General features: G+C 54.7%; 1 protein-coding gene across 1 annotated transcript in view; it reads left to right on the top strand.

Annotated features, from left to right (window-relative positions):
- The first annotated feature begins 1,852 nt into the window (after positions 1 to 1,852).
- LOC116954647 (leucine-rich repeat flightless-interacting protein 2-like) overlaps positions 1,853 to 24,064 on the top strand; it is a 34,229-nt gene continuing 12,017 nt past the window's right edge. Inside the window, 7 exon segments of the mRNA XM_076052456.1 lie at positions 1,853 to 2,426; positions 3,402 to 3,567; positions 7,581 to 7,667; positions 17,496 to 17,537; positions 17,951 to 18,151; positions 23,029 to 23,058; positions 23,060 to 23,200. Of these exon segments, the coding sequence (XP_075908571.1) occupies positions 3,466 to 3,567; positions 7,581 to 7,667; positions 17,496 to 17,537; positions 17,951 to 18,151; positions 23,029 to 23,058; positions 23,060 to 23,200 (603 nt within the window). The 5' untranslated portion in view covers positions 1,853 to 2,426; positions 3,402 to 3,465.

Consider the following 24,064-nt stretch of genomic DNA (forward strand, 5'->3'; position numbering starts at 1 on the left):
ACCCCCCCCCCAAGTGCGTGACGTCATATATGGACGGCCCCTAAGAACGTTACAACAAACAGTACAAGAACACGAATGTAGTGTAAAGTACAAGCAAGGTAAACATATAACCCCGTCACATACAAATGTAAATAAACCATCCCTATCTTAACCAGGCAAAGCCCACCGAGGTATGAACTTATTTTTCAGAAGATGCCTGGCTACCACAAATGATGGCAGCTCAACAAAAGTGGCCTATAATTTGGGCGCTGATTGAAGTAATTCTCATTTTCGACACACTTGCTGTTCCTGCATTTCGTTATGAAGAGCTCCATAGCTTCTCAAAGACGAAGGTAATGTGCAAACCCATTGGCTATCAACAAAGATTCGTTCATGAAGCCATCCATATACACAGACATAGACACAATTTCAACCGAGAAGATGGGTACAAACTCAGCAATCACTGGAAGGACGTTATCAACCAGTTTAAGTCATAACTGGCTGTAATGTTTCCGTTTTAGACCTGGCAGCCCTTTATTAGTGGTAGCCCACCACCGGGACCATCACTACCCACTACTACCATCACCACTAGCAGTAGCACTTTATTAGTGAAAGCTCACCACCAGCACCATCACTACCCACTACTACCATCACCACTAGCAGTAGCCCTTTATTAGTGGTAGCCCACCACCAGCACCATCACTACCCACTACTACCATCACCACTAGCAGGAGCCCTTTATTAGTGGTAGCTCACCACCAGCACCATCACTACCCACTACTACCATCACCACTAGCAGTAGCCCTTTATTAGTGGAAGCTCACCACCAGCACCATCACTACCCACTACTACCATCACCACTAGCAGGAGCCCTTTATTAGTGGTAGCTCACCACCAGCACCATCACTACCCACTACTACCATCATCACTAGCAGTAGCACTTTATTAGTGGTAGCCCACCACCGGGACCATCACTACCCACTACTACCATCACCACTAACAGTAGTCCTTTATTAGTGGAAGCTCACCACCAGCACCATCACTACCCACTACTACCATCACCACTAGCAGGAGCCCTTTATCAGTGGAAGCTCACCACCAGCACCATCACTACCCACTACTACCATCACCACTAGCAGTAGCCCTTTATTAGTGGTAGCCCACCACCAGCACCATCACTACCCACTACTACCATCACCACTAGCAGGAGCCCTTTATCAGTGGAAGCTCACCACCAGCACCATCACTACCCACTACTACCATCACCACTAACAGTAGTCCTTTATTAGTGGAAGCTCACCACCAGGACCATCACTACCCACTACTACCATCACCACTAGCAGGAGCCCTTTATCAGTGGAAGCTCACCACCAGCACCATCACTACCCACTACTACCATCACCACTAACAGTAGTCCTTTATTAGTGGAAGCTCACCACCAGGACCATCACTACCCACTACTACCATCATCACTAGCAGTAGCACTTTATTAGTGGAAGCTCACCACCAGCACTATCACTACCATCACCATTAGCAGCAACCTCCACCGTCAACAGTGTGTGTAAAGCGAGGTGCAATGATTACCTGATGGGGGGGGAGGGGGGTGCGTCTTATAATCCGGTTGGCGTGTCTTATAATCCGGTTGGCGTGTAAGTGACCATATTTTGTACAACTTTATTAACATAGGGCATACGTTTGATGGGGGGGGTGGTGCGTCTTATAATCCGGTTGTCGTGTGTAAGTGACCAGATTTTGTACAACTTTATTGACATTGGGGCACACGTTTGATGGAGGGGTGCGTCTTATAATCTGGTTGCCGTGTGTAAGTGACCAGATTTTGTACAACTTTATTAACATAGGGCATACGTTTGGTGGGCGGGATGGGATGTGGGGATGTGGAGGTGGGGGTTCTTATAATCCGCACCTGAGGCGGATAACAAAATAATCATGACGAGAGTAATCGATGCCGGCTCCTGATCGAACGTCGCGTCCGCGCTGGGGAATCTCATTGCGGGGCCCTGGGCTTGAGGCGCGCGCGTGCGTGCGCGCCGAGGCTGTAAATTTTGCTTTTTTTTTCACGCGCTTTTGTAAGCGAGTGTCAAAACATCTCGACTAAAAACAACGCGGTGCAATCCAATCGCTGATTTATTAAGACCCTTTCGCATCGCGAGTGGCCGCGTGGCGTGAGGCGCGGCTTGAGCCCTCGATTGCATCGTCGGCGGTTTTACGGCCGCGGCGGCGGCGGTGGTGGTGGTGGTGGTGAGGGGGGGGGTGCGACCTCGGCCCGCAGTCGCGCTAGGCAAGACCGTGGGCTGCACCCCCCCTCCTCGTTCCGACCAGGCCGCAATGGGGGACCGCTGCAGCTGATATCATCTGCTTATTTAAAGCGATATTTATTTTGTAAACATTTCCACCACCGCGTATTTCCCCCAACGGCGCTCAACACGGTAAGTGCATTCGTCTGCTCCGAGCTTCGCTGCTGGTCGTGGATGCTTTTGTTTGTTTACTGTTGCGCGTGAAACCGGGTTTTTTTTCCCCCGTCGTAACCTCCAATGCTAGATTGCAGTTCGCCGCCGCTCGCGGATCGAGCAAGAAGGTGGGAAAACAACAGGAGACTTGATCATTAATCTGTGGGCAGTCGTGCGAATTGTGATGATGTTGATGATAATAATGCGGGGCTGCCCCGGTTAAGAAGAGTGAGCGGGCCGGAAGAATTTGTTTCAGTAGCGCCGACTCGGATAACGGACCGCAGGAATTCACGGGGAGGGAGGAGGCGTCCGACGATGAGCCGAGAGGGATACTCGGACAAGGGGCATCTCGTACCGTGGGTTTTTTTAAAAAAATGTTTGCACGTTCGTTCGTGCAACAGTGATTGGGAAGCCGGATTCGTAACAGATTTGTCGTGATATAGTGGCAGAGCGGCGAGACCCGTTATTCCCGCGTGGCTGGTTGAACGTTAACGAGATTGCTCGGCTGTACGTGCCAGCACAACATTTGGGATCGGCTAAACACTCATTCATCAATTACCAGCCGCCTCTGGTTTGGTATTTTAAACTATTTACTCCCGGGTTCTAATAATAGTATTATTTAAAATTCGCGATTGCTGAGCCGCAGACCCAATAGCCCCCCCCCCCCACAAAAAAAAACGACGCGCGTCCAGCAACTAACAGCACCCATTGAAGGTAGAAACGCCGGTTCCTAGCGACGTAATAGGGGGCGCCTCGCGCCGCGCGCCCCGCGGGCTCCTCGCGCCGTGCGCCCCGCGGGCTCTGTGAGAGATCTCTCGGGCGAGTCAACTGGGCAACCCCCTCCCCCGCCCACCCCCCGCGGGCCCTTCCACCGCCGTTCTTGGCGAGTCTCACGCCTCCCACGGGCTCGGCAATCTCACGGCCCTCCTCGCGACCCCCCCCACACACACCGAGAGAGGGGACAGAGACGGAGGAGGAGGAGGAAGAGGGGCTGCTGTAAGGTGGAGGAGCGCCGTCGATGGACATGGCGAACCACGCCGCCGGCGTGGGGAGACGCAGAGCCTCCGTCAAGGACCGATTCTCTGCCGAGGACGAGGCGCTGAGCCAGATCGCCCGAGAGGTAGCCCCCTAACACCACCGTGTGGTGTGCGCGCGCGTCTCTCGCTGACTGTCTTGTCTCTCTGTCCGATTCTCGCTCACGAGACGATAACGGTGGCGGGTGTGTATATGAAGCGTGTCCTCGTGGGCCTCCTCTAGGTTGACTCGGCCTCAAGTGAGTAGCTGGTGTCATGTGTAAACATCGGGAAACGGAGGCGGCCGGGCGTGGTGATAGCGACCCACTACTTCGCTAGGATCTTTGTCTTTGTTGTCTAGAGGCTGCGTGTCTCATGCGTGTGCTGTATCTCTGTGTCTGCATGTATCTTTGCTGTGTCTTTGTAGCCACTTTTTCCCTTTTGTGTCTCTTGCGTTTCTGTGTCACGTGTGGCTACGTCTCTGTCTGCGTGCGCCATGTGTCTCTGCGCATCCCTTGTCTCTGTGTCCCATGTGTCTCATGCGTCTCATGCGTAGACTGTGTCCCTCTTGTCCCCCTATGGTTCCTGTCTCCATACTCATGTCTTGTTCCTTTTTTCTCCGCGTCCCTGTCTCATCATGTTTGTCCCTTCTGCCTGTCTTTATTATGTCCCGGTGTCTTTGTATGCTCCCCATATCTGTTTGCCTCTTCCTTCTCGCTGGGTCCCCTTGCCCCACGTATGTATGTGTATGTATGTTGAACTTCTTTCCCACCATACATAGCCAAAAGTGTTCTAATCGGAGGTGCATCACTGGGTCCCTTTTTCTATGTGCCTTTGCGTCCCAATGTCCCCAAGTGTCCACGTCCCCAAGTGTCCACGTCCCCATGTCCGTGCGTCCCAACGTCCGTGTCCCTCTGTCCCATTGTCGCGTGTCCCTGTGTTCACGTCTCCTCGCATTCCCCGTGTCTCCCTAACCCTCCTGGTGAACGGCGTGAGTTGATCGCGCAGCGCCCGTTCGGCTGACTCCTCTACTTGAATGGGGGTCCATTGACGCAACCACGTGCACCCAGCAAGGAGAAATACCTCCTCGGCGCTGGTGGGGGGGCGGGGGGGTAAATAAACAGAGCTGGGCCTCCATTTATGTATGAGCCACGAAATCGGCTCTTGCCAGGCGGATTGTTCCATCGCAAAGCCGCGAAGAGATGGTGACGACGAGGGGGGGGCCTTCATCCAGCAGTGGATCAATCACGGCCGCTGACGATGACGACGACGCTATGCATGCGCTGTTATTTTTCCACGCTATTTAGCCCCCCCCCCACCCTTCTCTTCACCTCCACTCCTCCCCTGCTGTGTCCGCCTCTGACCCGGCCCGGCCCGGCCCGGCCCTCCTCTGCAGGGATAGAAACACGAGCGCACGGAGAGTTTTAACACTCGCTGCATTGTTCTACCCGTCACCACCGCCACCGCAAATGCCTTCTGTCCACGCACGTGGAAGCCTCGCTCGGACCAGGGCCTAGAGGCCCAGGGGCGGACTGCGGGCAGTGACGCTGGGGGCTCACGAAATTAGCGATGCGTTACATAAATAAAGGCAGTGTTTTGCGGTCGGCACGCTGGACTTGTAACCCAGATGTCGTCGGTTAGATTCCGTCTCCCGGCGCGGCAGTTGAAGCGTCTGCGAAAAAGAGCTTTGTAGCTCATCGGATTCCTCCAGTATAAATAAATATTCTGATTCTGAAAAAAAATATCGCAAGTTTCTTCAGTCTGCCAACCCCTCCCACCACCACCTCTGTCCACCCAGTGCCAGTGGTGTGAATGGCTAACTGCACAGTTAAGTCGGTCGGCAGGTTCACGTGTGGTGGGTACTCCCACCTCTACCAACAACTTTGACCAGCGTGGAAGAGTAGGCCAAGCAACCTTTAGAGAGGGGCTCTTCAGTGCTCCCTCTAGTGTGGAGGCCCTTCTGCTAGCAGTGGTGTGATGCAAGCAGTAACAGGGCTGCACCTTTTTTCTGAAGCTAGCGTAGGCACGAGCAATAGCCTCCACTTTTCAAACTCGACGGTCTGTTGGTCGCTCACTGAACCGGATTATTAAACTTGTTTATGAACCGGGTATTGAGCTCATCGCTCTGTCACTGAACCACGCATTTGAAGTTGTAGCTTGGGTCACTCGCTGAACAACAAATCTGTAGCCATCGCTTACCCAATGAATTTGGTGTTAAACCATTACCCTGTCGCTGGTGTTGAACTCATCGCTGTGCCGCCGAACGACTCCTGTTCGAGTCCTGGGAGGGGAAAGGAGGAGGCAGTGATTCCGTGGCGTCGACGTTGACGTTGGGAAAATTGAGAATCGGTGATGCGGTAAAGCCGGGGTGGTCGCTGCCGATGGTATACACAGCTTCAAAATCAACAGCTTGTCACCCCGCTCACTGAACCAGACATCACTCACTGAAGGTGTTGAACTTATAACTGTCTCGCAAAGAATGGTGTTTCGCATCATCGCCATCATCACTGTTATCACAACGGCCAGCTTCACTGCCCTCGTCATCATCATTAACATCGGCACCATCATTATCACTAACATCAGTGCTATCATTAACAGCAGCTCCATGATCATTAACGTCGGCACCACTACCATTAACATCAACGCTACCGTCATTAACAGCAGTGCCATGATCGTTAACATCGGCACCACCATCGCATGGCTGTTGTGCATTCAGCTCTCCTACCCTCATCTCACCGCAGCGTCGCTTTGGCATCAGAAGCACTTACGCTGCGGTCACATGAGCGGGTTTTTTTTCTCTTCTACTCATTACAGTTGGCGTTCGCAATTGAGTGTGAAAAGTGAGGTCATTGTTTGCTCGCCGCAAAACACGGGGACAGGCGGCCAGGCGGCCGCTGGTGGCTACGCCTTCTGCACGCGGCCTCTAACCCATTCGCTGTGGAGGCAGTGGTAAGGGTTGGCGGATCGCACACCGATGTTGCGAAGCTCGCTTCTCGCGGGTGGGCGTCGAGGAGGTTTTTGGTTTTTTTGGAGTGCAATTGCGAATAGCCATGCGAGACACGAGTACATCCATCGAATCGGCATCGTCAGTGGCTCACTGCAGCTCAAAGACTCAGTCCCTGCAAGGCGTGCGGTGAAGTCAGGAGATGTCCCATGTGTGTGCGCTCGGCATTTGAAGGCCTGAAGACCATAATCGGTGATTTCGCCAGCAATGTGTTCAGGTAGGCAGTTCCATATCCGGGCAGCAGAGTGAAGAAGGGAGCTTTCTGTCAGGGAGCATGTCCTGGCATACTCTGGCTTGCCATGAAAAAGTGGAACGGCAAAGTGTGGACTAATCCCCATCTGTCCCGTCTGTGTGGGATAGAGTGTTGCCCCCTCGCTTGTGTGGGCTTTTTTCTCCGAGCGCCCCGGTTTAAATAGTAACATTAGGTTTTGTATCGCGTTGTTGTCGATGCAAATTGTATCTCACAAGGGGCGAGGAGAGAGAAAGAAAGAGAGGCTGAAGAGTGGAGCTCTGTGTGCAGGCTGTAGAGTGGAGCTCTGTGTGCAGGCTGTAGAGTTGAGCTCTGTGTGTAGGCTGTAGCGTGGAGCTTTGCATGCAATTGCAGCGTGGAGCTCTGTGCAGGCTGTAGAGTGTAGCTCTGCGTGCAGGCTGTAGAGTGGAGCTCTGTGTGTAGGCTGTAGCATGTAACTCTGCGTGCAGGCTGTAGGGTGGAGCTCTTTGTGTAGAGTGGGTGTTGAGCTCTATGCCTGGCCTGTGCTGAGCTCCCCTCCTCGCTGCGTGCGGTCGCGCTCTTTGCACTCGCAGGCCGTTTACCAGTGGAAAATGTGTGCTCATGGGGAGCATGCCTCTAGCAGTGGGCGGCCAAGACACCCTCCTCCTTTTTCTCCTTCTCCTCCTCCTGCACACTTGCACGCACGCACACGAGGCCAGCGCGGAAACCGTGGCGCCGGCGAACCGACGCTGCACGGTGCGGAAAGATATCGCGCCCGGTCAGGGTGACCCGCGACCCTCACTGACCTTCAACCTGACCAGGGTCGCCCACGACCCTGACTTGAGCGGCGACCGGCGACGACCGGTGGTGACCGTGCCGACGCGTCTGCGCTGTCCCGCGTGCAGGCCGAGGCGAGGCTGGCGGCGAAGCGAGCGGCGCGCGCGGAGGCACGGGAGTTCCGCATGCGGGACCTGGAGAAGCAGCAGAAGGAGGTGCGGAGCAGCGGAGCGCACGCACGCACGAACACACGCACGAACACACGCACGAACACACGCACGAACACACGCACGCACACACGCACGAACACACGCACGAACACACGCACGAACACACGCACGAACACACGCACGAACACACGCACGAACACACGCACGAACACACGCACGAACACACGCACGAACACACGCACGAATACACGCACGAACACACGCGCACGCACGAGGGTGTACGTACACATCAGGGTACAGGCATTCACACACGCGCGTGCGGGTGTCCACGCACACCAGGGTACAGGCATTCATGCACGTGGGTGTACGTGCACACCAGGGTACCCACATTCGCACACGCACGTACGCGGGTGTACGTACGCACCAGCGTACACGCACATGTACAAGATTCCCCGTATTGCCCTAACAGACTGTTTGGGCAAGTGCTGTTAGCGAGTAGCAGCACCTATGAAGGCCGGCACGGCACACAAGAGGGTTGGTGGCCAGCACCACGCCCGACCGCCTTTGTCTCCTCGGTGGCGATGATTTACACGCCGCACCCGGGCACTAAACGTCGGTGGCATCGGCTCGCCGCCTTTCAGCTCGTGTCTCTGTGATTCCGCGAGATGCAACTACGCATCAGTGATGGCGATTAGACGCTTTGCACGAGACTGCTACGCCATTTCATTCGGTCAATTCAATTAGCAAGTTTCAAAACTCGTGTTCTGGGGCAGCCCCCCCCCCCCGACCCCCAGGTCACTCAGCCTGGGTGTTGGAGCCATAGGATGAGAACCGTTTTTCCTTTTGCTTTGCGCCCTCTTTTTTTTAACCGCTGTGCTCCTGCCGTGGCCTTTTCCGAAGTCGCTGCTGAAGCTCGTAACCTGAAAGACCCTGTACCCTGTCTCCGTGTCTTCTCTCTTTTAATGCTCTTCACACACTCCTGCTCTTCCTTGTCGACCCTCCATCAGATGTTCCAGGTGCAAAAGGTAACTGTGTCGTTATCTTGGTCTGTGCTGGCTAGGCAGATTTTACTGTGTTGGCTATGAGGGTTTATCTGTGTTGGCTATGAGGGTTTATCTGTGTTGGCTATGAGGGTTTATCTGTGTTGGCTGTGAAGGTTTGTCTGTGTTGGCTATGAGGGTTTATCTGTGTTGGCTATGAGGGTTTATCTGTGTTGGCTATGAGGGGTTATATGTGTTAGCTATGAGGGTTTATCTGTGTTTGCTCGGTGGGTTTATCTGCGTTGGCTATGTGGGTTTATCTGTGTTAGCTGTGAAGGTTTATCTGTGTTGGCTATGATGGTTTATCTGTGTTGGCTGTGAAGGTTTATCTGTGTTGGCTGTGAAGGTTTATCTGTGTTAGCTATGAGGGTTTATCTGTGTTGGCTATGAGGGTTTATCTGTGTGCTATGTGGGTTTATCTGTGTTGGCTATGAGGGGTTAGCTGTGTTGGCTATGAGGGTTTATCAGTGTTGGCTATGAGGGTTTATCTGTGTTGGCTATGAGGGTGTATCTGTGTTGGCTATGAGGGTTTATCTGTGTTGGCTATGAGGGTTTATCTGTGTTAGCTACGAGGGTGTATCTGTGTTGGCAATGAGGGTTTATCTGTGTTAGCTATGACGGTTTCTCTGTGTTGGCTATGAGGGTTTATCTGTGTTGGCTATGAGGGTTTATCTGTGTTAGCTATGATGGTTTATATGTGTTGGCTAGATGGGTTTATCAGTGTTGGCTATGAGGGTTTATCTGTGTTAGCTAGGTTGGTTTATCTGTGTTGGCTATGACGGTTTATCTGTCTTGGCTATGAGGGTTTATCTGTGTTGGCTATGAGGGTTTATCTGTGTTGGCTATATGGGTTTATCAGTGTTGGCTATGAGGGTTTATCTGTGTTAGCTAGGTTGGTTTATCTGTGTTGGCTATGAGGGTTTATCTGTGTTGGCTATGAGGGTTTATCTGTGTTGACTATGAGGGTTTATCTGTGTTGGCTATGAGGGTTTGTCTGTGTTGGCTATGAGGGTTTATCTGTGTTGGCTATGAGGGTTTATCTGTGTTGGCTATGAGGGTTTATCTGTGTTGGCTATGAGGGTTTATCTGTGTTGGCTATGAGGGTTTATCTGTGTTGGCTATGAGGGTTTATCTGTGTTGGCTATGAGGGTTTATCTGTGTTGGCTATGACGGTTTATCTGTCTTGGCTATGAGGGTTTATCTGTGTTGGCTATGAGGGTTTATCTGTGTTGGCTATGAGGGTTTATCTGTGTTGACTATGAGGGTTTATCTGTGTTGGCTATGAGGGTTTATCTGTGTTGACTATGAGGGTTTATCTGTGTTGGCTATGAGGGTTTATCTGTGTTAGCTATGTGGGTTTATCTGTGTTGGCTATGAGGGTTTATCTGTGTTGGCTATGAGGGTTTATCTGTGTTGGCTATGAGGGTTTATCTGTGTTGACTATGAGGGTTTATCTGTGTTGGCTATGAGGGTGTGTCTGTGTTGGCTATGAGGGTTTATCAGTGTTGGCTATGAGGGGTTATCTGCGTTAGCTCGATTGGTTTATCAAGAGGTGAAGTGTTGGTAATCCCGGTCTTGGCTGTGTCGTCACGTTTGCCCTGTCCACCGCTCCAGCGTTTGTGTCTCGCGTGTCCGCTGGCCGCGTCGCCTTTCGTTGCGCGTCACGTGGGTTACGCTCACGGACAGTGGCGTCAAACCGAGCAGCTCTTGTGTGTGCTGCGGGTGTGCTCTGTACTTTTGGGTGCTTCAGAAATAGAAAATAGCCGGCCTCAAACTTACTCTACCAAAATAGTGTCCAAAGCGGCTTCAACATCGCGACGAATGCTTGTGTTGTGTCTGTGCTTGTGTTGTGTCGCGTTGTGGTGTTTGTGTTGTGTCTGTGCTCGTGTGTTGTGTTGTGGTGTTTGTGTTGTGTCTGTGCTTGTGTTGTGTTGTGGTGTTTGTGTTGTGTCTGTGCTCGTGTGTTGTGTTGTGGTGTTTGTGTTGTGTCTGTGCTCGTGTGTTGTGTTGTGGTGTTTGTGTTGTGTCTGTGCTCGTGTGTTGTGTTTGTGTTGTGTCTGTGCTCGTGTGTTGTGTTGTGGTGTTTGTGTTGTGTCTGTGCTTGTGTTGTGTCGCGTTGTGGTGTTTGTGTTGTGTCTGTGCTCGTGTGTTGTGTTGTGGTGTTTGTGTTGTGTCTGTGCTCGTGTGTTGTGTTGTGGTGTTTGTGTTTTGTCTGTTCTCGTGTGTGCCATCTCTTGTGTTGTTCGCGCTACGTCATGTGTTTTGAGGTCTTTGCGTGTGTGTCGTGTCGGTGAGCGGGTGAAGCTGCATGCGTTTGCCAGTCGCTGTGATTGGATTATTCTCCCTGATGATTTGCATGAGAAATATATTTTTTTACGTGGAGAGACAGATACGTGGACGAGACGCACTCATGCCCGCTTGTTTATTTTGTGACCTGTGGTCTCCACAACGGCGCTTATGGCTCTTTTTTTGGGTCATTGAGAAATTGATCCTATGCCTGTTGCCCGGCCTCACACTCTGTGTCTCTCCTAGAAACAAGGGCAGGCCGAGTCGAGCTTCGGACACATCCAGCAGTGGATGGTACGGGCGAGGCCGGGAGGGGGGAGCACGCTCCTAGAGAATCGTCGTCCTGGTCGTCATTATCGGCATTGTCGTCATCCTCTTCATCACCACTGTTATTTTCATCATCATCGCCACCGTCATTGTCACCACCGCCACCACCAAGATCGTCATCGTCACCTCCGTCACAATCGGCGTCGTCACGTCACCGTGGTCACCATCATCATTAGTCAAAATCGTCATCACTTTCACCCTCATCATCACTATCGTCGTCACCGCTGTCGACTTTAAGGACAGCAATTGCAAATCGGCTTTGACCAGGGACTAACTAATGTCACGAGTAAACGAGGCGTGTGCCGCTCGGTCTCTCTCGCCGTGCGCACGCGTGGTGTCGTATCGTCCCTGTAAGAACCAGGGACAATACAAATTATGCTCACGATACGCAAACGTTACCTTTGGGCTAATGGAACAAACGAAGCGTAGGCAGCATCGCCTGCCTCTGCAGTCGCTTGTAAAAGTCAGTCACGTCTATGTGTGCCCACCTTCAACGTGCACTGACCAGCATGATGGATGTATAAATTAAACACTTTTTACTTTACCAGGTCAGGCCCACTGAGCTAAATGGCTCTTTTTCAAAAGCGACCTCGCCACAAATGATAGCCCAACGAAGTGGCTTATCGTCACGTGGAAATTTATAGCAGCCAAATACTGTAAACGCGTATTTCTAAATGTGGAGGGACAAATCCAGAGGCCCCGGATAAAAATCCACGCGACCACGGGGAGAGAAAGAGAGAGAGAGAGACACGCAAACTCCAAATATACAGCGGGCGTCAGGGTCGGTATCGAACCCACAACCTCCTGGTGTGCGGTGGTTTAGAGACGGCAGAGAAGGGGCCTGCGACTTGGTGTGCACGTAGCCGTCGTGTAACGTTCGGTGGCAACGCGTCGCCTCCACCCGCTCCGAAAGCTCTACAGGACCCTCCTGAAGAGGCGTCTTGAGACTCATTGAGGCTTTTCCCGGGTAAACGAGCGTCATGGTAATAATACAAAAAAGATGTATTAATTTTCTTAAAAATTAAATGTAGGCCATGAGTTGTGTGGTGGATGGACCGTTGCGGCTCTGTCGATGCTCGCTAATGCCCTCGACTTGCTCACTCGCTCCCCCCCCCATCACTCGCTTGCCCGCTCGCCCGGGCAGGAGGACTCTGAGAGATATTCCCGGAGGCGGCGCTGGGCCACGGTTTGTAACGACGTCCCCTTTACTCCTACGTCACCCCGCGGCCACCACCGCCATCTCCGAGTGCACCAGCTCCATCCTGTTCACTGGTGCCGTGTGTGCCGATTCACGTCCATCTACTCAACCACCACCGCCTCCATCCTCATCATCAGTACAGAGCAACCGCCATCTCCTGGTTCACTACAGAACCATCTCCATCTCTTGGTTCACTACAGAGCCACCACCAACTCCATCTCTTAGTTCACTACAGAACCACCACCACCTCCATCTCCTGGTTCACTACAGAACTACCACCAACTCCATCTCTTAGTTCACTACAGAACCACCACCACCTCCATCTCCTTGTTCACTACAGAACTACCACCAACTCCATCTCTTGGTTCACTTCAGAACCTCCATCTCCTTGTTCACTACAGAACCACCACCAACTCCATCTCTTGGTTCACTTCAGAACCTCCATCTCCTGGTTCACTACAGAACTACCACCAACTCCATCTCTTGGTTCACTTCAGAACCTCCATCTCCTGGTTCACTACAGAACCACCACCAACTCCATCTCTTGGTTCACTTCAGAAACCTCCATCTCCTGGTTCACTACAGAACTACCACCAACTCCATCTCTTGGTTCACTACAGAGCCTCCATCTCCTGGTTCACTACAGAACCACCAACAACTCCATCTCTTGTTTCACTTCAGAACCACCACAACCTCCATCTCTTGGTTCACTAAAGAACCTCCATCTCCTGGTTCCCTACAGAACCACCACCAACTCCATCTCTTAGTTCACTACAGAACCACCACCAACTCCATCTCTTAGTTCACTACAAAGCCACCACCAACTCCATCTCTTGGTTCACTACAGAACCACCTCCATCTCCTGGTTCACTACAGAACCACCACCAATTCCATATCCTGGTTCACTACAGAACCACCTCCATCTCCTGGTTCACTACAGAACCACCACCAACTCCATCTCCTGGTTCACTACAGAACCACCACAACCTCCATCTCTTGGTTCACTACAGAACCACCACGAATTCCACATCCTGGTTCACTACAGAACCACCACCTCCATCTCCTGGTTCACTACAGAACCACCACCACCTCCATCTCTTGGTTCACTACAGAACCACCACCTCCATCTCCTGGTTCACTACAGAACCACCACCAATTCCATCTCCTGGTTCACTACAGAACCACCACCACCTCCATCTCTTGGTTCACTACAGAACCACCACCAATTCCATCTCCTGGTTCACTACAGAACCACCTCCATCTTCTGGTTCACTACAGAACCACCACCAACTCCATCTCCTGGTTCACTACAGAACCACCACAACCTCCATCTCTTGGTTCACTACAGAACCACCACAACCTCCATCTCCTGGATCACTACAGAACCACCACCAACTCCATCTCCTGGTTCACTACAGAACCACCACCAACTACATCTCTTGGTTTACTACAGAACCACCACCACCTCCATCTCCTGGTTCACTACAGAACCACCACCAACTCCATCTCTTGGTTCACTACAGAACCACCACCACCTCCATCTCTTGGTTCACTACAGAACCACCTCCATCTCCTGGTTCACTACAGAACCACCACCAATTCCATCTCCTGGTTCACTACAGAACCACCACCATCTCCTGGTTCACTACAGAACCACCACCACCACTTCCATCTCCTGGTTCACTACAGAACCACCACCAACTCCATCTCCTGGTTCACTACAGAACCACCACCACCTCCATCTCTTGGTTCACTACAGAACCACCTCCATCTCCTGGTTCACTACAGAACCACCACCAACTCCATCTCCTGGTTCACTACAGAACCACCACCACCTCCATCTCTTGGTTCACTATATAACCACCACCACCTCCATCTCTTAGTTCACTACAGAACCACCACCACCTCCATCTCCTGGTTCACTACAGAACCACCACCACCTCCATCTCTTGGTTCACTACAGAACCACCACCTCCATCTCCTGGTTCACTACAGAACCACCACCAACTCCATCTCCTGGTTCACTACAGAACCACCACCAACTCCATCTCCTGGTTCACTACAGAACCACCACCAACTCCATCTCCTGGTTCACTACAGAACCACCACCACCTCCATCTCCTGGTTCACTACAGAACCACCACCACCTCCATCTCCTGGTTCACTACAGAACCACCACAACCTCCATCTCTTGGTTCACTACAGAACCACCACCACCTCCATCTCCTGGTTCACTTCAGAACCACCACCAACTCCATCTCCTGGTTCACTACAGAACCACCTCCATCTCTTGGTTCACTACAGAACCACCTCCATCTCCTGGTTCACTGCAGAACCACCTCCATCTCTTGGTTCACTACAGAACCACCACCACCTCCATCTCCTGGTTCACTACAGAACCACCACCACCTCCATCTCTAGGTTCACTACAGAACCACCACCACCTCCATCTCCTGGTTCACTACAGAACCACCACCACCTCCATCTCTTGGTTCACTACAGTACCACCACCACCTCCATCTCCTGGTTCATTACAGAACCACCACCACCTCCATATCTCCTTGATCCCTATCTCCTAAACCACCACCACTGTCCAAATGACACTGTCCCTTCACCACCACTTCTATCACCCACCCCCCTGCTCCCGCTCCTGCGTCCAACGTTTTGTCTGAGATGCTGCATCGCTGCTCCGGGTTGTGAGTGTTCGTTGCACTCGGCGAGCTGGTGCTGGTGTGCGTGTGTCGCACCGTGTGTGGGGAACCCGTGTGGATGTTTGTGTGTGAGTGTGTCTCATGTCGTGCGTGGGGAACCCGTTGGTGTGTGAGTGCTCGTTGCTCGTAGCGAGCTCGTACTGGTGTGTGTGTGTGTGTCATGTCATGCATGGGAATCCCGTGTGGCTGTACCGGGTGGGATGGGCATGAGTCACGCCGGAGAGGACATTGTGCATTTAAATCAACACCACTCTTTATTTTTATATTTCATAACTCATCTGATTCATCGCGGCCTCTTTGCCTCTTTATTTCTGCCCTGGCGCGAGAGTGTGGTCCCGCCTTGCACAACAACGCCCCCATTCACGGCCTGCGAATGTCTCTGATTGTCTGCCCCTGCCCCTCTCCTCCTGTGACTCTCACTCAACCCTAACCCTCCCTTTCTGCCCATGCCCCCGCGCCCGCCCCCCATCCTCCCTGTCTCTGCTCTTGTCTCCTGTACGTCACCCCCTGTCTCTCCTGTCTCTGTCCCGTGTTTCTCCTCCTGCGGTCGCCTGCAGCCTTCTGAGTGTAGCTTCTACCCGGGCTCGAGCTCCCGGGCCTCTTCCAGGGCCTCGTCACTGAGAGCCAGCCCCGTGGTGAGCAGCGCACGCCACCCATACAGCCAGCCGGTGAGCCAGCCAGTGAGTCAGCCGGTGCGTCAGCCAGTGAGCCAGCCCTTGAGCCAACGAGTGAGCTAGCCAGTGAGCCAGCCAGTGAGTCAGCCGGTGCGTCAGCCAGTGATGCAGCCCTTGAGCCAACGAGTGAGCTAGCCAGTGAGCCAGCCCGTGAGCCAGTCGGGGGACTAGCCAGTGATGCAGCCAGTAATCCAGCCAGTGAGTCATCCAGTGAGGCAGCTAGTGAGGCAGCTAGTGAGCCAGCCAGTGAACCAGCCAGTGAGCCAGCAAGTGAGCCAGCCAGTGAACCAGCCAGTGAGCCAGCAAGTGAACCAGCAAGTGAACCAGCCACTGAGCCAGCCAGTCAATCGACCAGTCGGTCGATCAGTCGGGCTGACTTGCTGTCGACGTCCGACGGGTCGTGCCGCGCGTTGTGGCCGCACGGTGTCCGACGTTTCGCTGCACATGCCCGGGAGCTGCTTCAGCAACTGACAGTGAGTTGTGATGATAGACCCACCTTCTCAAGTGTCGCGAGTTTGATTGGCCTCAGGCCGAGTCCCCAGTGAGTGCACGAACAAAATAACAGCGCACAACATTCCTTCTCTGCGCTTAATTTGGCTTAATTCCAGCTCTGAAGGTTTTTAGAGCTGTGGTTCTTCTTAACCTGGGGTGCACGCTGCACACCCTGGGGGTGCAAGACTTGGGCAGATTTCTTCAGAAGGTAAATCATCGAAAACAGAAATGAAGCACGGGGCAACGTAAAGTAAAACAACTAACTTTGTTTCATCAGGCCCTCTGTATTTCTTAACATTGTAAAAAAAAAACTAAAATTAACGCTTGAGAGCCAAAAGGGCTGCAAGGCTGCGGAAACGATTACGAACCACTGATTTTAAAAGTAGCGGTCCGATTGTCACGCCCACGGACGTTCCGTCGTATCGCAGAGCGGGTAGGAGAGTACCGCCCTCCCCTCCTCTGTGTGTAGGCCAGAGCGTCACTTGACCAAGGGGTTTCATCGGGAGCCCTTGTGAAAGACCCAACGCGGATCCCCTGGGGTTTGACCTTTCACGAGGCTGCTCTTGGTCCACCCCTAAACCGCATCCACTGCACAAACCACGGCACTAGATGCGGATACCCCCTGATGATGATGCGCAGAGAGAAAACTAAACACTTTCCGGTAGGAGTGGTAGTTGCGACTGGTCACCCAGAACTGACCGTAGTGCAACGTGTAGCGACGCAACGCACCGATCCGCGAAGGAGATGCCACGGCGAGGATGATGATGATGATGCACTTACTACTCCGCTGCTCCTCGTGGCACGGTTTGTCTGGGCTGGACCTGAATGTGAAATTGTAGTCGTTGCTCTGCATCTACATCGGCAGCACATACGACAAGAATAAGATACTGATTTTTGTGTTTAGTTTGTTGTCCTCGCCCTGCACCTCCGATTGGCTACGTACGGTGCGAAAGAAGTTCTACATGCAGCACACAAGATAGGTAGCTCTGTGCTGTCCGCTTCCGTGGGGCGTTCATTGGCATGGAGAAGGACCGCGCTACTCAAGAGCACCCCGATGGATTCCCCGCGCCTCGGCGAGATGCGACGCCGGTCCCGTGACTTCGTGGGAAGAGAGAATGAGTCGCCCCGTTTTTGTGTCGTTTCAGTTGGATGAGAAGAGCGACAGGGAGGGCATGGAGCTCGTCCGGGTAAGAGTGCGCTGACCCGTGTCTCGTCTGTGTGTCTGAGGTGTCTCTGTGTCTCGTGTGGTGGGGAGTGGTGCAGCGGTCAGCGCGCTACGCTGCGCTACGACCCCAGCCGCCCGGGTTCGATTCCCGCTCGCGGCCAACGCCGCTGACGGTTATCTGAACCGGTCCTGGGCCTCCGCTAGGTCGACTCAGCCTCATTTGAGTACCTGGCGCGGTGTGGAGTAAACATCGTCACTGGGAAGACAAAGGCGGCCGGGCACGCTGCTGGCCACCCACCCCCTCATGTGCCGTGCCGGCTTTCATAGGTGCTGCTCGCTAATACCGCTTGCCCCTACAGTCTGTTAAGGCTACACGGGGGAGCTTTGTGCTGTGTGTGTGTGTATGTGTGTGTATGTGTGTGTGTGCGTGCGTAGCCCACCTCGCTGTGCCGCGCTTCCTCGGGCGTCTCGGGGCTGTCGGCCGCCACCCTGGCGTCGCTGGGCAACGGAGGGGGGCCCCGGGGGGGGCCACCCGGCTGGGAGGGGGTGCGGGGGGGGCCCGCGGGTTCCTCGCGGAGGGGCAGCGGCGACACGAGCGCCTCCCTCGAGTCGGAGGCGTGCGTGCGCGAGCTCCGGGTGAGACGGCACGGGGACATGGACGCGGGGGGACAAGGGAGTTCGGTGGCACGAGGGGACGGTGACACGGGGAGGAGGGCACGGGGGTAGAGGGCACGGGGACACGGAGACACGGGGGAAGAGGGCACGGGGGCACGGAGACAATGGCACGGGGACGGGGACAAGGGTGTAGAGGGCATGGGGACACGGAGACACGGGCCAGGGGACGGGGACAAGGGTGTAGAGGGCACGGGGGCACGGAGACACGGGGGTAGAGGGCACGGGGACACGGGAGACAATGGCACGGGGACAAGGGTGTAGAGGGCACGGGGGCACGGAGACACGGGGGTAGAGGGCACGGGGACACGGAGACAATGGCACGGGGACACGGGGGTTGAGTGCACAGGGACACGGAGACACGGGCCAGGGGGACGGGGGGACACGGGGGTAGAGGACACGGGGACACGGGGGGGTAGAGGGCACGGGGACACGGGGACATGGGCAAATGGAGGTGCAGAGGTACAGAGACATGGAGACATGCTTCAGATGATTATTTTTGTGTTATTACGTTTGCGAGAAAACTGTGGAGATGGAGCGGTCGTGCACGACCCGCGAGCGTAGGACTCTGGGATATTGTTGGGGTGGGTGGGGGGGGGAGCGGTGCAGGTGCCATGGCGCAGACGTCCGGAGGGAGACGGAATCGCCCCGAGGCCACTCATGAATCGTTAACGCGCGCGCGTGCGTGAATGGAATTGTGGCCGCGCCGGTTGGGGCTTGCGGGGTAGGAAACAAAAAGGAGGAGGCATTCGTTTGTTCTGCCAGATGTTCACCTGGGTTAAAGGGGGTGACACGCGACCGATGCTTCGTCACTGCAGTGGCAGCAGCAGCAAAAGCAACAGCAGCGTGAGCAGCGTCAGCAGCAGTTACCGTGACCTGAGGAGCAGCAACAGCAGTAGCATCAGCAGCGGCGGCGGCTATATCAGCAGCGCTGGCATCGGCGGTTACAACGGAAGCAGCTGTAGCAGGAGCAGCAAGGGCAGCCGTGGCAGCGGTACCAGCAGTCGTGACGGAAGCAGCAGCAGCAGCAGGAGCAGCAGCAGCAGTGAAGCAGCAAACTGTGACACGGCCAGCCCTCGTCTCGACCGAACTCTCTCTCTGCCTGCTGCGTGTAGAGTTCCTCACGGCGTAGGGGACCTGTCAAGTGATGCTCAAGTGAAGGGTTGGCTTCAGGTTTCACGGGTTTTTGTTGTCGCGGTTCCCAAGCAGAATATACATTTACGATCGCGATTAGAATTTGCGCGGCGTGCAAATTTGCGAACGCGGCTCGCGGTGCCGAGCGGACTACCGGGTCGGGAGCGCCGGGAGCGCCGGGAGCCTGGGCTGAGAAAGTCTTAATTTTTCGAAGATGTCGTCGTCCGAGGAGTCTCCGGAACGCGACCTCGCGGTCCGGACCCCCCGACCGGAAGAACCGACCGCGGGGCGTCGTGACAATGGCGAGGAGGTGGAGGTTGAGGTTGAGGAGGAGCGACTGGGAGGCCTTACTCACAATGGCGGTGCTGGTGACGGACGACGTGGCCTTGATAATGGTGGTGGCGATGGCAACGATGTTGGGGGACAGGAAGAGCAGGGGAAGCAAACAGGACCCGACTGTTGCAGTGACGACGATGATGCTGATGGTGGTGATGATCACGATGATGGTGTTGAGGTGGAGCATCGAGGACCTGATTCTGACAAAGAGGGCAACAAAGACGACCATCAACATCATGATGACGGCGGTGGCGATTCTCGTCGTCATCATCACGATGATTTCCACCGTCGAAATGATGAGCAGCGACGATCCAATGAAGGTAGCGACGATGGCGACGATGGTGGTCAACAACATCAACCTTGCCCTTCCAACGAAGATGATGACGGCGGTGGTGGAGATGATGGGGCTGATGGGGCTGATGATGATGATGAAGAGGGTGCGCTCGTCTCTTTGCCACCGCGATCGTCGTCATTGCTGCTTGAGTTCCTTCGAGTCGATATTGATTCCCAGCATGCTGGCTCACTCGGCGCCGCCCAGCACAACATCCCGGACTGTCTGGGCTACTCGCCACACGGCTTACCGGACTCACCACTGCATGACTTAACAGACTTTCTGAGCTACTCGCCACATGGCTTACCAGACTCACCACTGCATGGCTTAACGGACTCACCACTGCATGGCTTAACGGACTCACCACTGCATGACTTAACAGACTCACCACTGCATGACTTAACAGACTCACCACCGCATGGCTTACCAGACTCTGTGAGCTACTCGCCACACGACTTACCAGACTCACCACCGCACGGCTTACCAGACTTTCTGAGCTACTCGCCACATGGTTTACCGGACTCACCACTACATGACTTAACAGACTCTCTGGGATACTTTCCACATGGCTTACCGGACTCACCACTGCGCAGCTTACCAGAATCACCACCGCATGGCTTAGCGGACTCACCAGAACCTTCACACATCCTGTCAGATTCTTCACCTCACGGCTTGCCGGACTCGCCACCGCATGGCTTACCAGACTCGTTACTGCCTGGCTTAACAGCCTTACCATACTCCTCACCACAAAGCTTACAGAGCTCATTACCGCATGGCTTACCAGACTCATCACCGCATGGCTTACCAGACTTACCACCGGTTTTAGTGGACTCCACATCACACATCCTGCGGGATTATTCACCACCTGGCTTGCAGAATTTCCCACCGAAGGACTTCTCGGAATCCCTTCGGTTTAGCTCGCCAGACTCATCGCAGCATGGGTCCTCATCGGCCTCCCCCCGGCTTGGCTCATCGGACGACGCCGGAGACGCCGGGGATGCCGGGGCGGACGACTCGGACAAGGACCGGGACTCGGATCACCCGGTGGGGCGCTCGGTCTGGCCGGGCCCACCGGCTGCCGGTTCAGTTGCTTGGGCCCCGCGGGGTCCCACGGAGAGCAGGGGGCAGAGCAGGGGGCCGTCGTCATGGCCCCGAGCCAGCGTCGTGTTGACGTGGGACGGGGCCACGCCTGGCTGGCTCGCTCGCTCACGGTGCGCCGCTCTTAAGGAGGAGGGCGGTGGTGGCGGGGGAGGGGGGGTTCACCTCTGTGCCAGATGTGCTGGCGGGAGTCCAGCGTTGAAGGAATTGACATCCTTCAGGGGGATTCATGTCCTTCAGAAATGTACATCCTTGGGTTAATTTTTGTAACCTTGCAGGCCGGCTGGCCCAGCGGTAGAGCACGCGGCTCGCGATCGGAGGGTCGTGAGTTTAAGCCCTGGCTGTGTGTTGGTGCTTGACTCAGCCCATCATCTTTCCCTCCGGCGTCATTAAACTACGTACTGTCGACTCTCGATTATCTGAGTGCGGTTTTTCCGATTTGCGGATTAACTGCACACCTGAGATTTTGACGTAAATTAATAACTGGTCGATTTTCCCTTGAGCCCCAAATTAATAATCTAAAAACAGTTATACATTGTTACTCTTGGAAATTGTATTACAAGTCACGTGCTTAAACCGAACAAATATGTCGCGTCTGTTAATTTGAAATCCACGCAATTGCCTCTACAGTACAGTAGTTGCATATCTTTACAACGGTGGGTGGAGTTTGATGTTGATTGGCCTGGCTCTGCTGCTGTCCACTGAGTGGGCCGATCGATCTATCGTGAGTATGTATCCACAATCGAACTCGTCAGTTGTGCTTTGTTTTGAGTGATTTATCCGATAATTTATTTTGTGGGTTGTAATTCACGAAACTGTGCGATGGCAGAGACACTTAAAGGTAATTGATTCCTTTATGAGTGTTTTTTGGCATAGAGGTCCGTGGATAATGGTTACATTTTTAGATCATTATCCACAACCGTCCTCCCGGTCATTAGCGTGGATAATCGAGAGTCTTACTGTGACAATTTGCGTGGAAGTCAGCAGCGGTTTCTCTGAAGGAGAAGCCTCACCCCCCTCACCTCCCCCCCTCCCCCCACCATAGCAATGTGGAATTTCCAAGACTGGCTCTGCAGGGCTGGAAACGGCAATTGGGCCTCGGTGCTCATTTGAGCAGGACATCACTTTATTGAAAGGAGTTTACACTCTTTTGCAAATTGGTAATACCGTAAGGTGGAGATGTCTTTCAGCGCTTTGTCATCTTCAGGGCGCTTGTTGCAGAGGTTCACGGTTTGAATCCGGCAGGCTGCCCTGGTTATTACTGCATTGAGAATCAACCGTTAATAATGTGACGCGTCGTCTGCTTCACGTTGGCCATTGAAACCCCATAGACTCGCACATAGATCTATAGATTCACACTGAGACCCATAGACTCACAGAAAGACCCATCGACTGACATAGAAACCCATAAACTCACATAGAGACCCATATACTCGCACGGAGACCCATAAACTCGCACAGAGCTATATAGATTCACACTGAGACCCATAGACTTACAAAAAGACCCATAGTCTCACACCGAGACCCATAGACTCAATAGAGACCCATAGAATAGCACAAAGATCTATTCGAAGGAGGGGAGGCATCATCACAGCAGCGGTGATTCACCACTCCGCTATTTCCTCGCGCAGTTATCTGGCTCGCGCGCCACCTCGATGTGAAATTACAGCTGCTGCCCTGCACCAACATGAGCAGCCACGCGACGGAGCAGGCGACCCTCCTTCGTGGCGATCGCCTCGCGACGCTGTACGAACGACAGCGCCAATACCGAGCGCACTCGGCTCGTGACACGACGGCGATGGTGGTGAATGTTTTTAGTATTTATTTTACAGCCCAACGAGCCCGGTGCGATAGCTCCAATCGCAGAACGGAGGGGGGGAACAAAAGCTTCTGCGAACAGCAGCCCGACGGTGATGGCGATTGTTTGATCGGCAACGCGCAGGACTCGCTGGGGGAGGCGGAGGAGCGCTACCCGGCGGGCAATGGTGCGCGCCGCGCAGCTGGACAACGAGAAGGTGGCGCTGGCCTACGAGGTGGAGGCGCTGCGCGACGCCCTGGAGGGGGCCGAGGAGTCGCTCGCCCAGGAGCAACGCCGCTGTGAGCAGCACGGACTGGTGAGAGGTGCACTCAGCCCACCCCCCTCCCACCCCTCTCCCTCCCCTCTCCCTCCCCTCTCCAACCCCTCTCCAACCCCTCTCCCACCCCTCTCCCACCCCTCTCCCTCCCCTCTCCCACCCCCTCTCCCACCCCCCCCTCCCCTCTCCCTCCCCTCCCCCCACTCTCCCACCCCTCTCCCACCCCTCTCCCACCCCTCTCCCACCCCTCTCCACCCCTCTCCCACCCCTCTCCCACCCCTCTCCCACCCCTCTCCCACCCCTCTCCCCACCCCTCTCCCTCCCCTCTCCCACCCCTCTCCCACCCCTCTCCCACCCCTCTCCCACCCCTCTCCCTCCCCTCTCCCTCCCCTCTCCCACCCCCTCTCCCCACCCCTCTCCCACCCCTCTCCCTCCCCTCTCCCTCCCTCCTCCCCTCTCCCACCCCTCTCCCTCCCCTCTCCCACCCCTCTCCCTCCCCTCTCCCACCCCTCTCCCTCCACTCTCCCCACCCCTCTCCCACCCCTCTCCCACCCCTCTCCCACCCCTCTCACTCCCCTCTCCCACCCCTCTCCCTCCACTCTCCCACCCCTCTCCCACCCCTCTCCCACCCCTCTCCCTCCCTCTCCACCCCTCTCCCACCCCTCTCCCTCCCCTCTCCCACCCCTCTCCCACCCCTCTCCCACCCCTCTCCCACCCCTCTCCCACCCCTCTCCCACCCCTCTCCCTCCCCTCTCCCACCCCTCTCCCACCCCTCTCCACCCTCTCCCACCCCCTCTCTCCACCCCTCTCCCACCCCTCTCCCACCCCTCTCCCACCCCTCTCCCCACCCCCTCTCCACCCCCTCTCCCACCCCTCTCTCCCACCCCTCTCCCACCCCTCTCC

This window comes from Petromyzon marinus, chromosome 56 (assembly GCF_048934315.1).
Source record: "Petromyzon marinus isolate PM22_M1 ecotype Great Lakes invasive population chromosome 56, UKy_Petmar_22M1.pri1.0, whole genome shotgun sequence".
Lineage (NCBI taxonomy): Eukaryota > Metazoa > Chordata > Hyperoartia > Petromyzontiformes > Petromyzontidae > Petromyzon > Petromyzon marinus.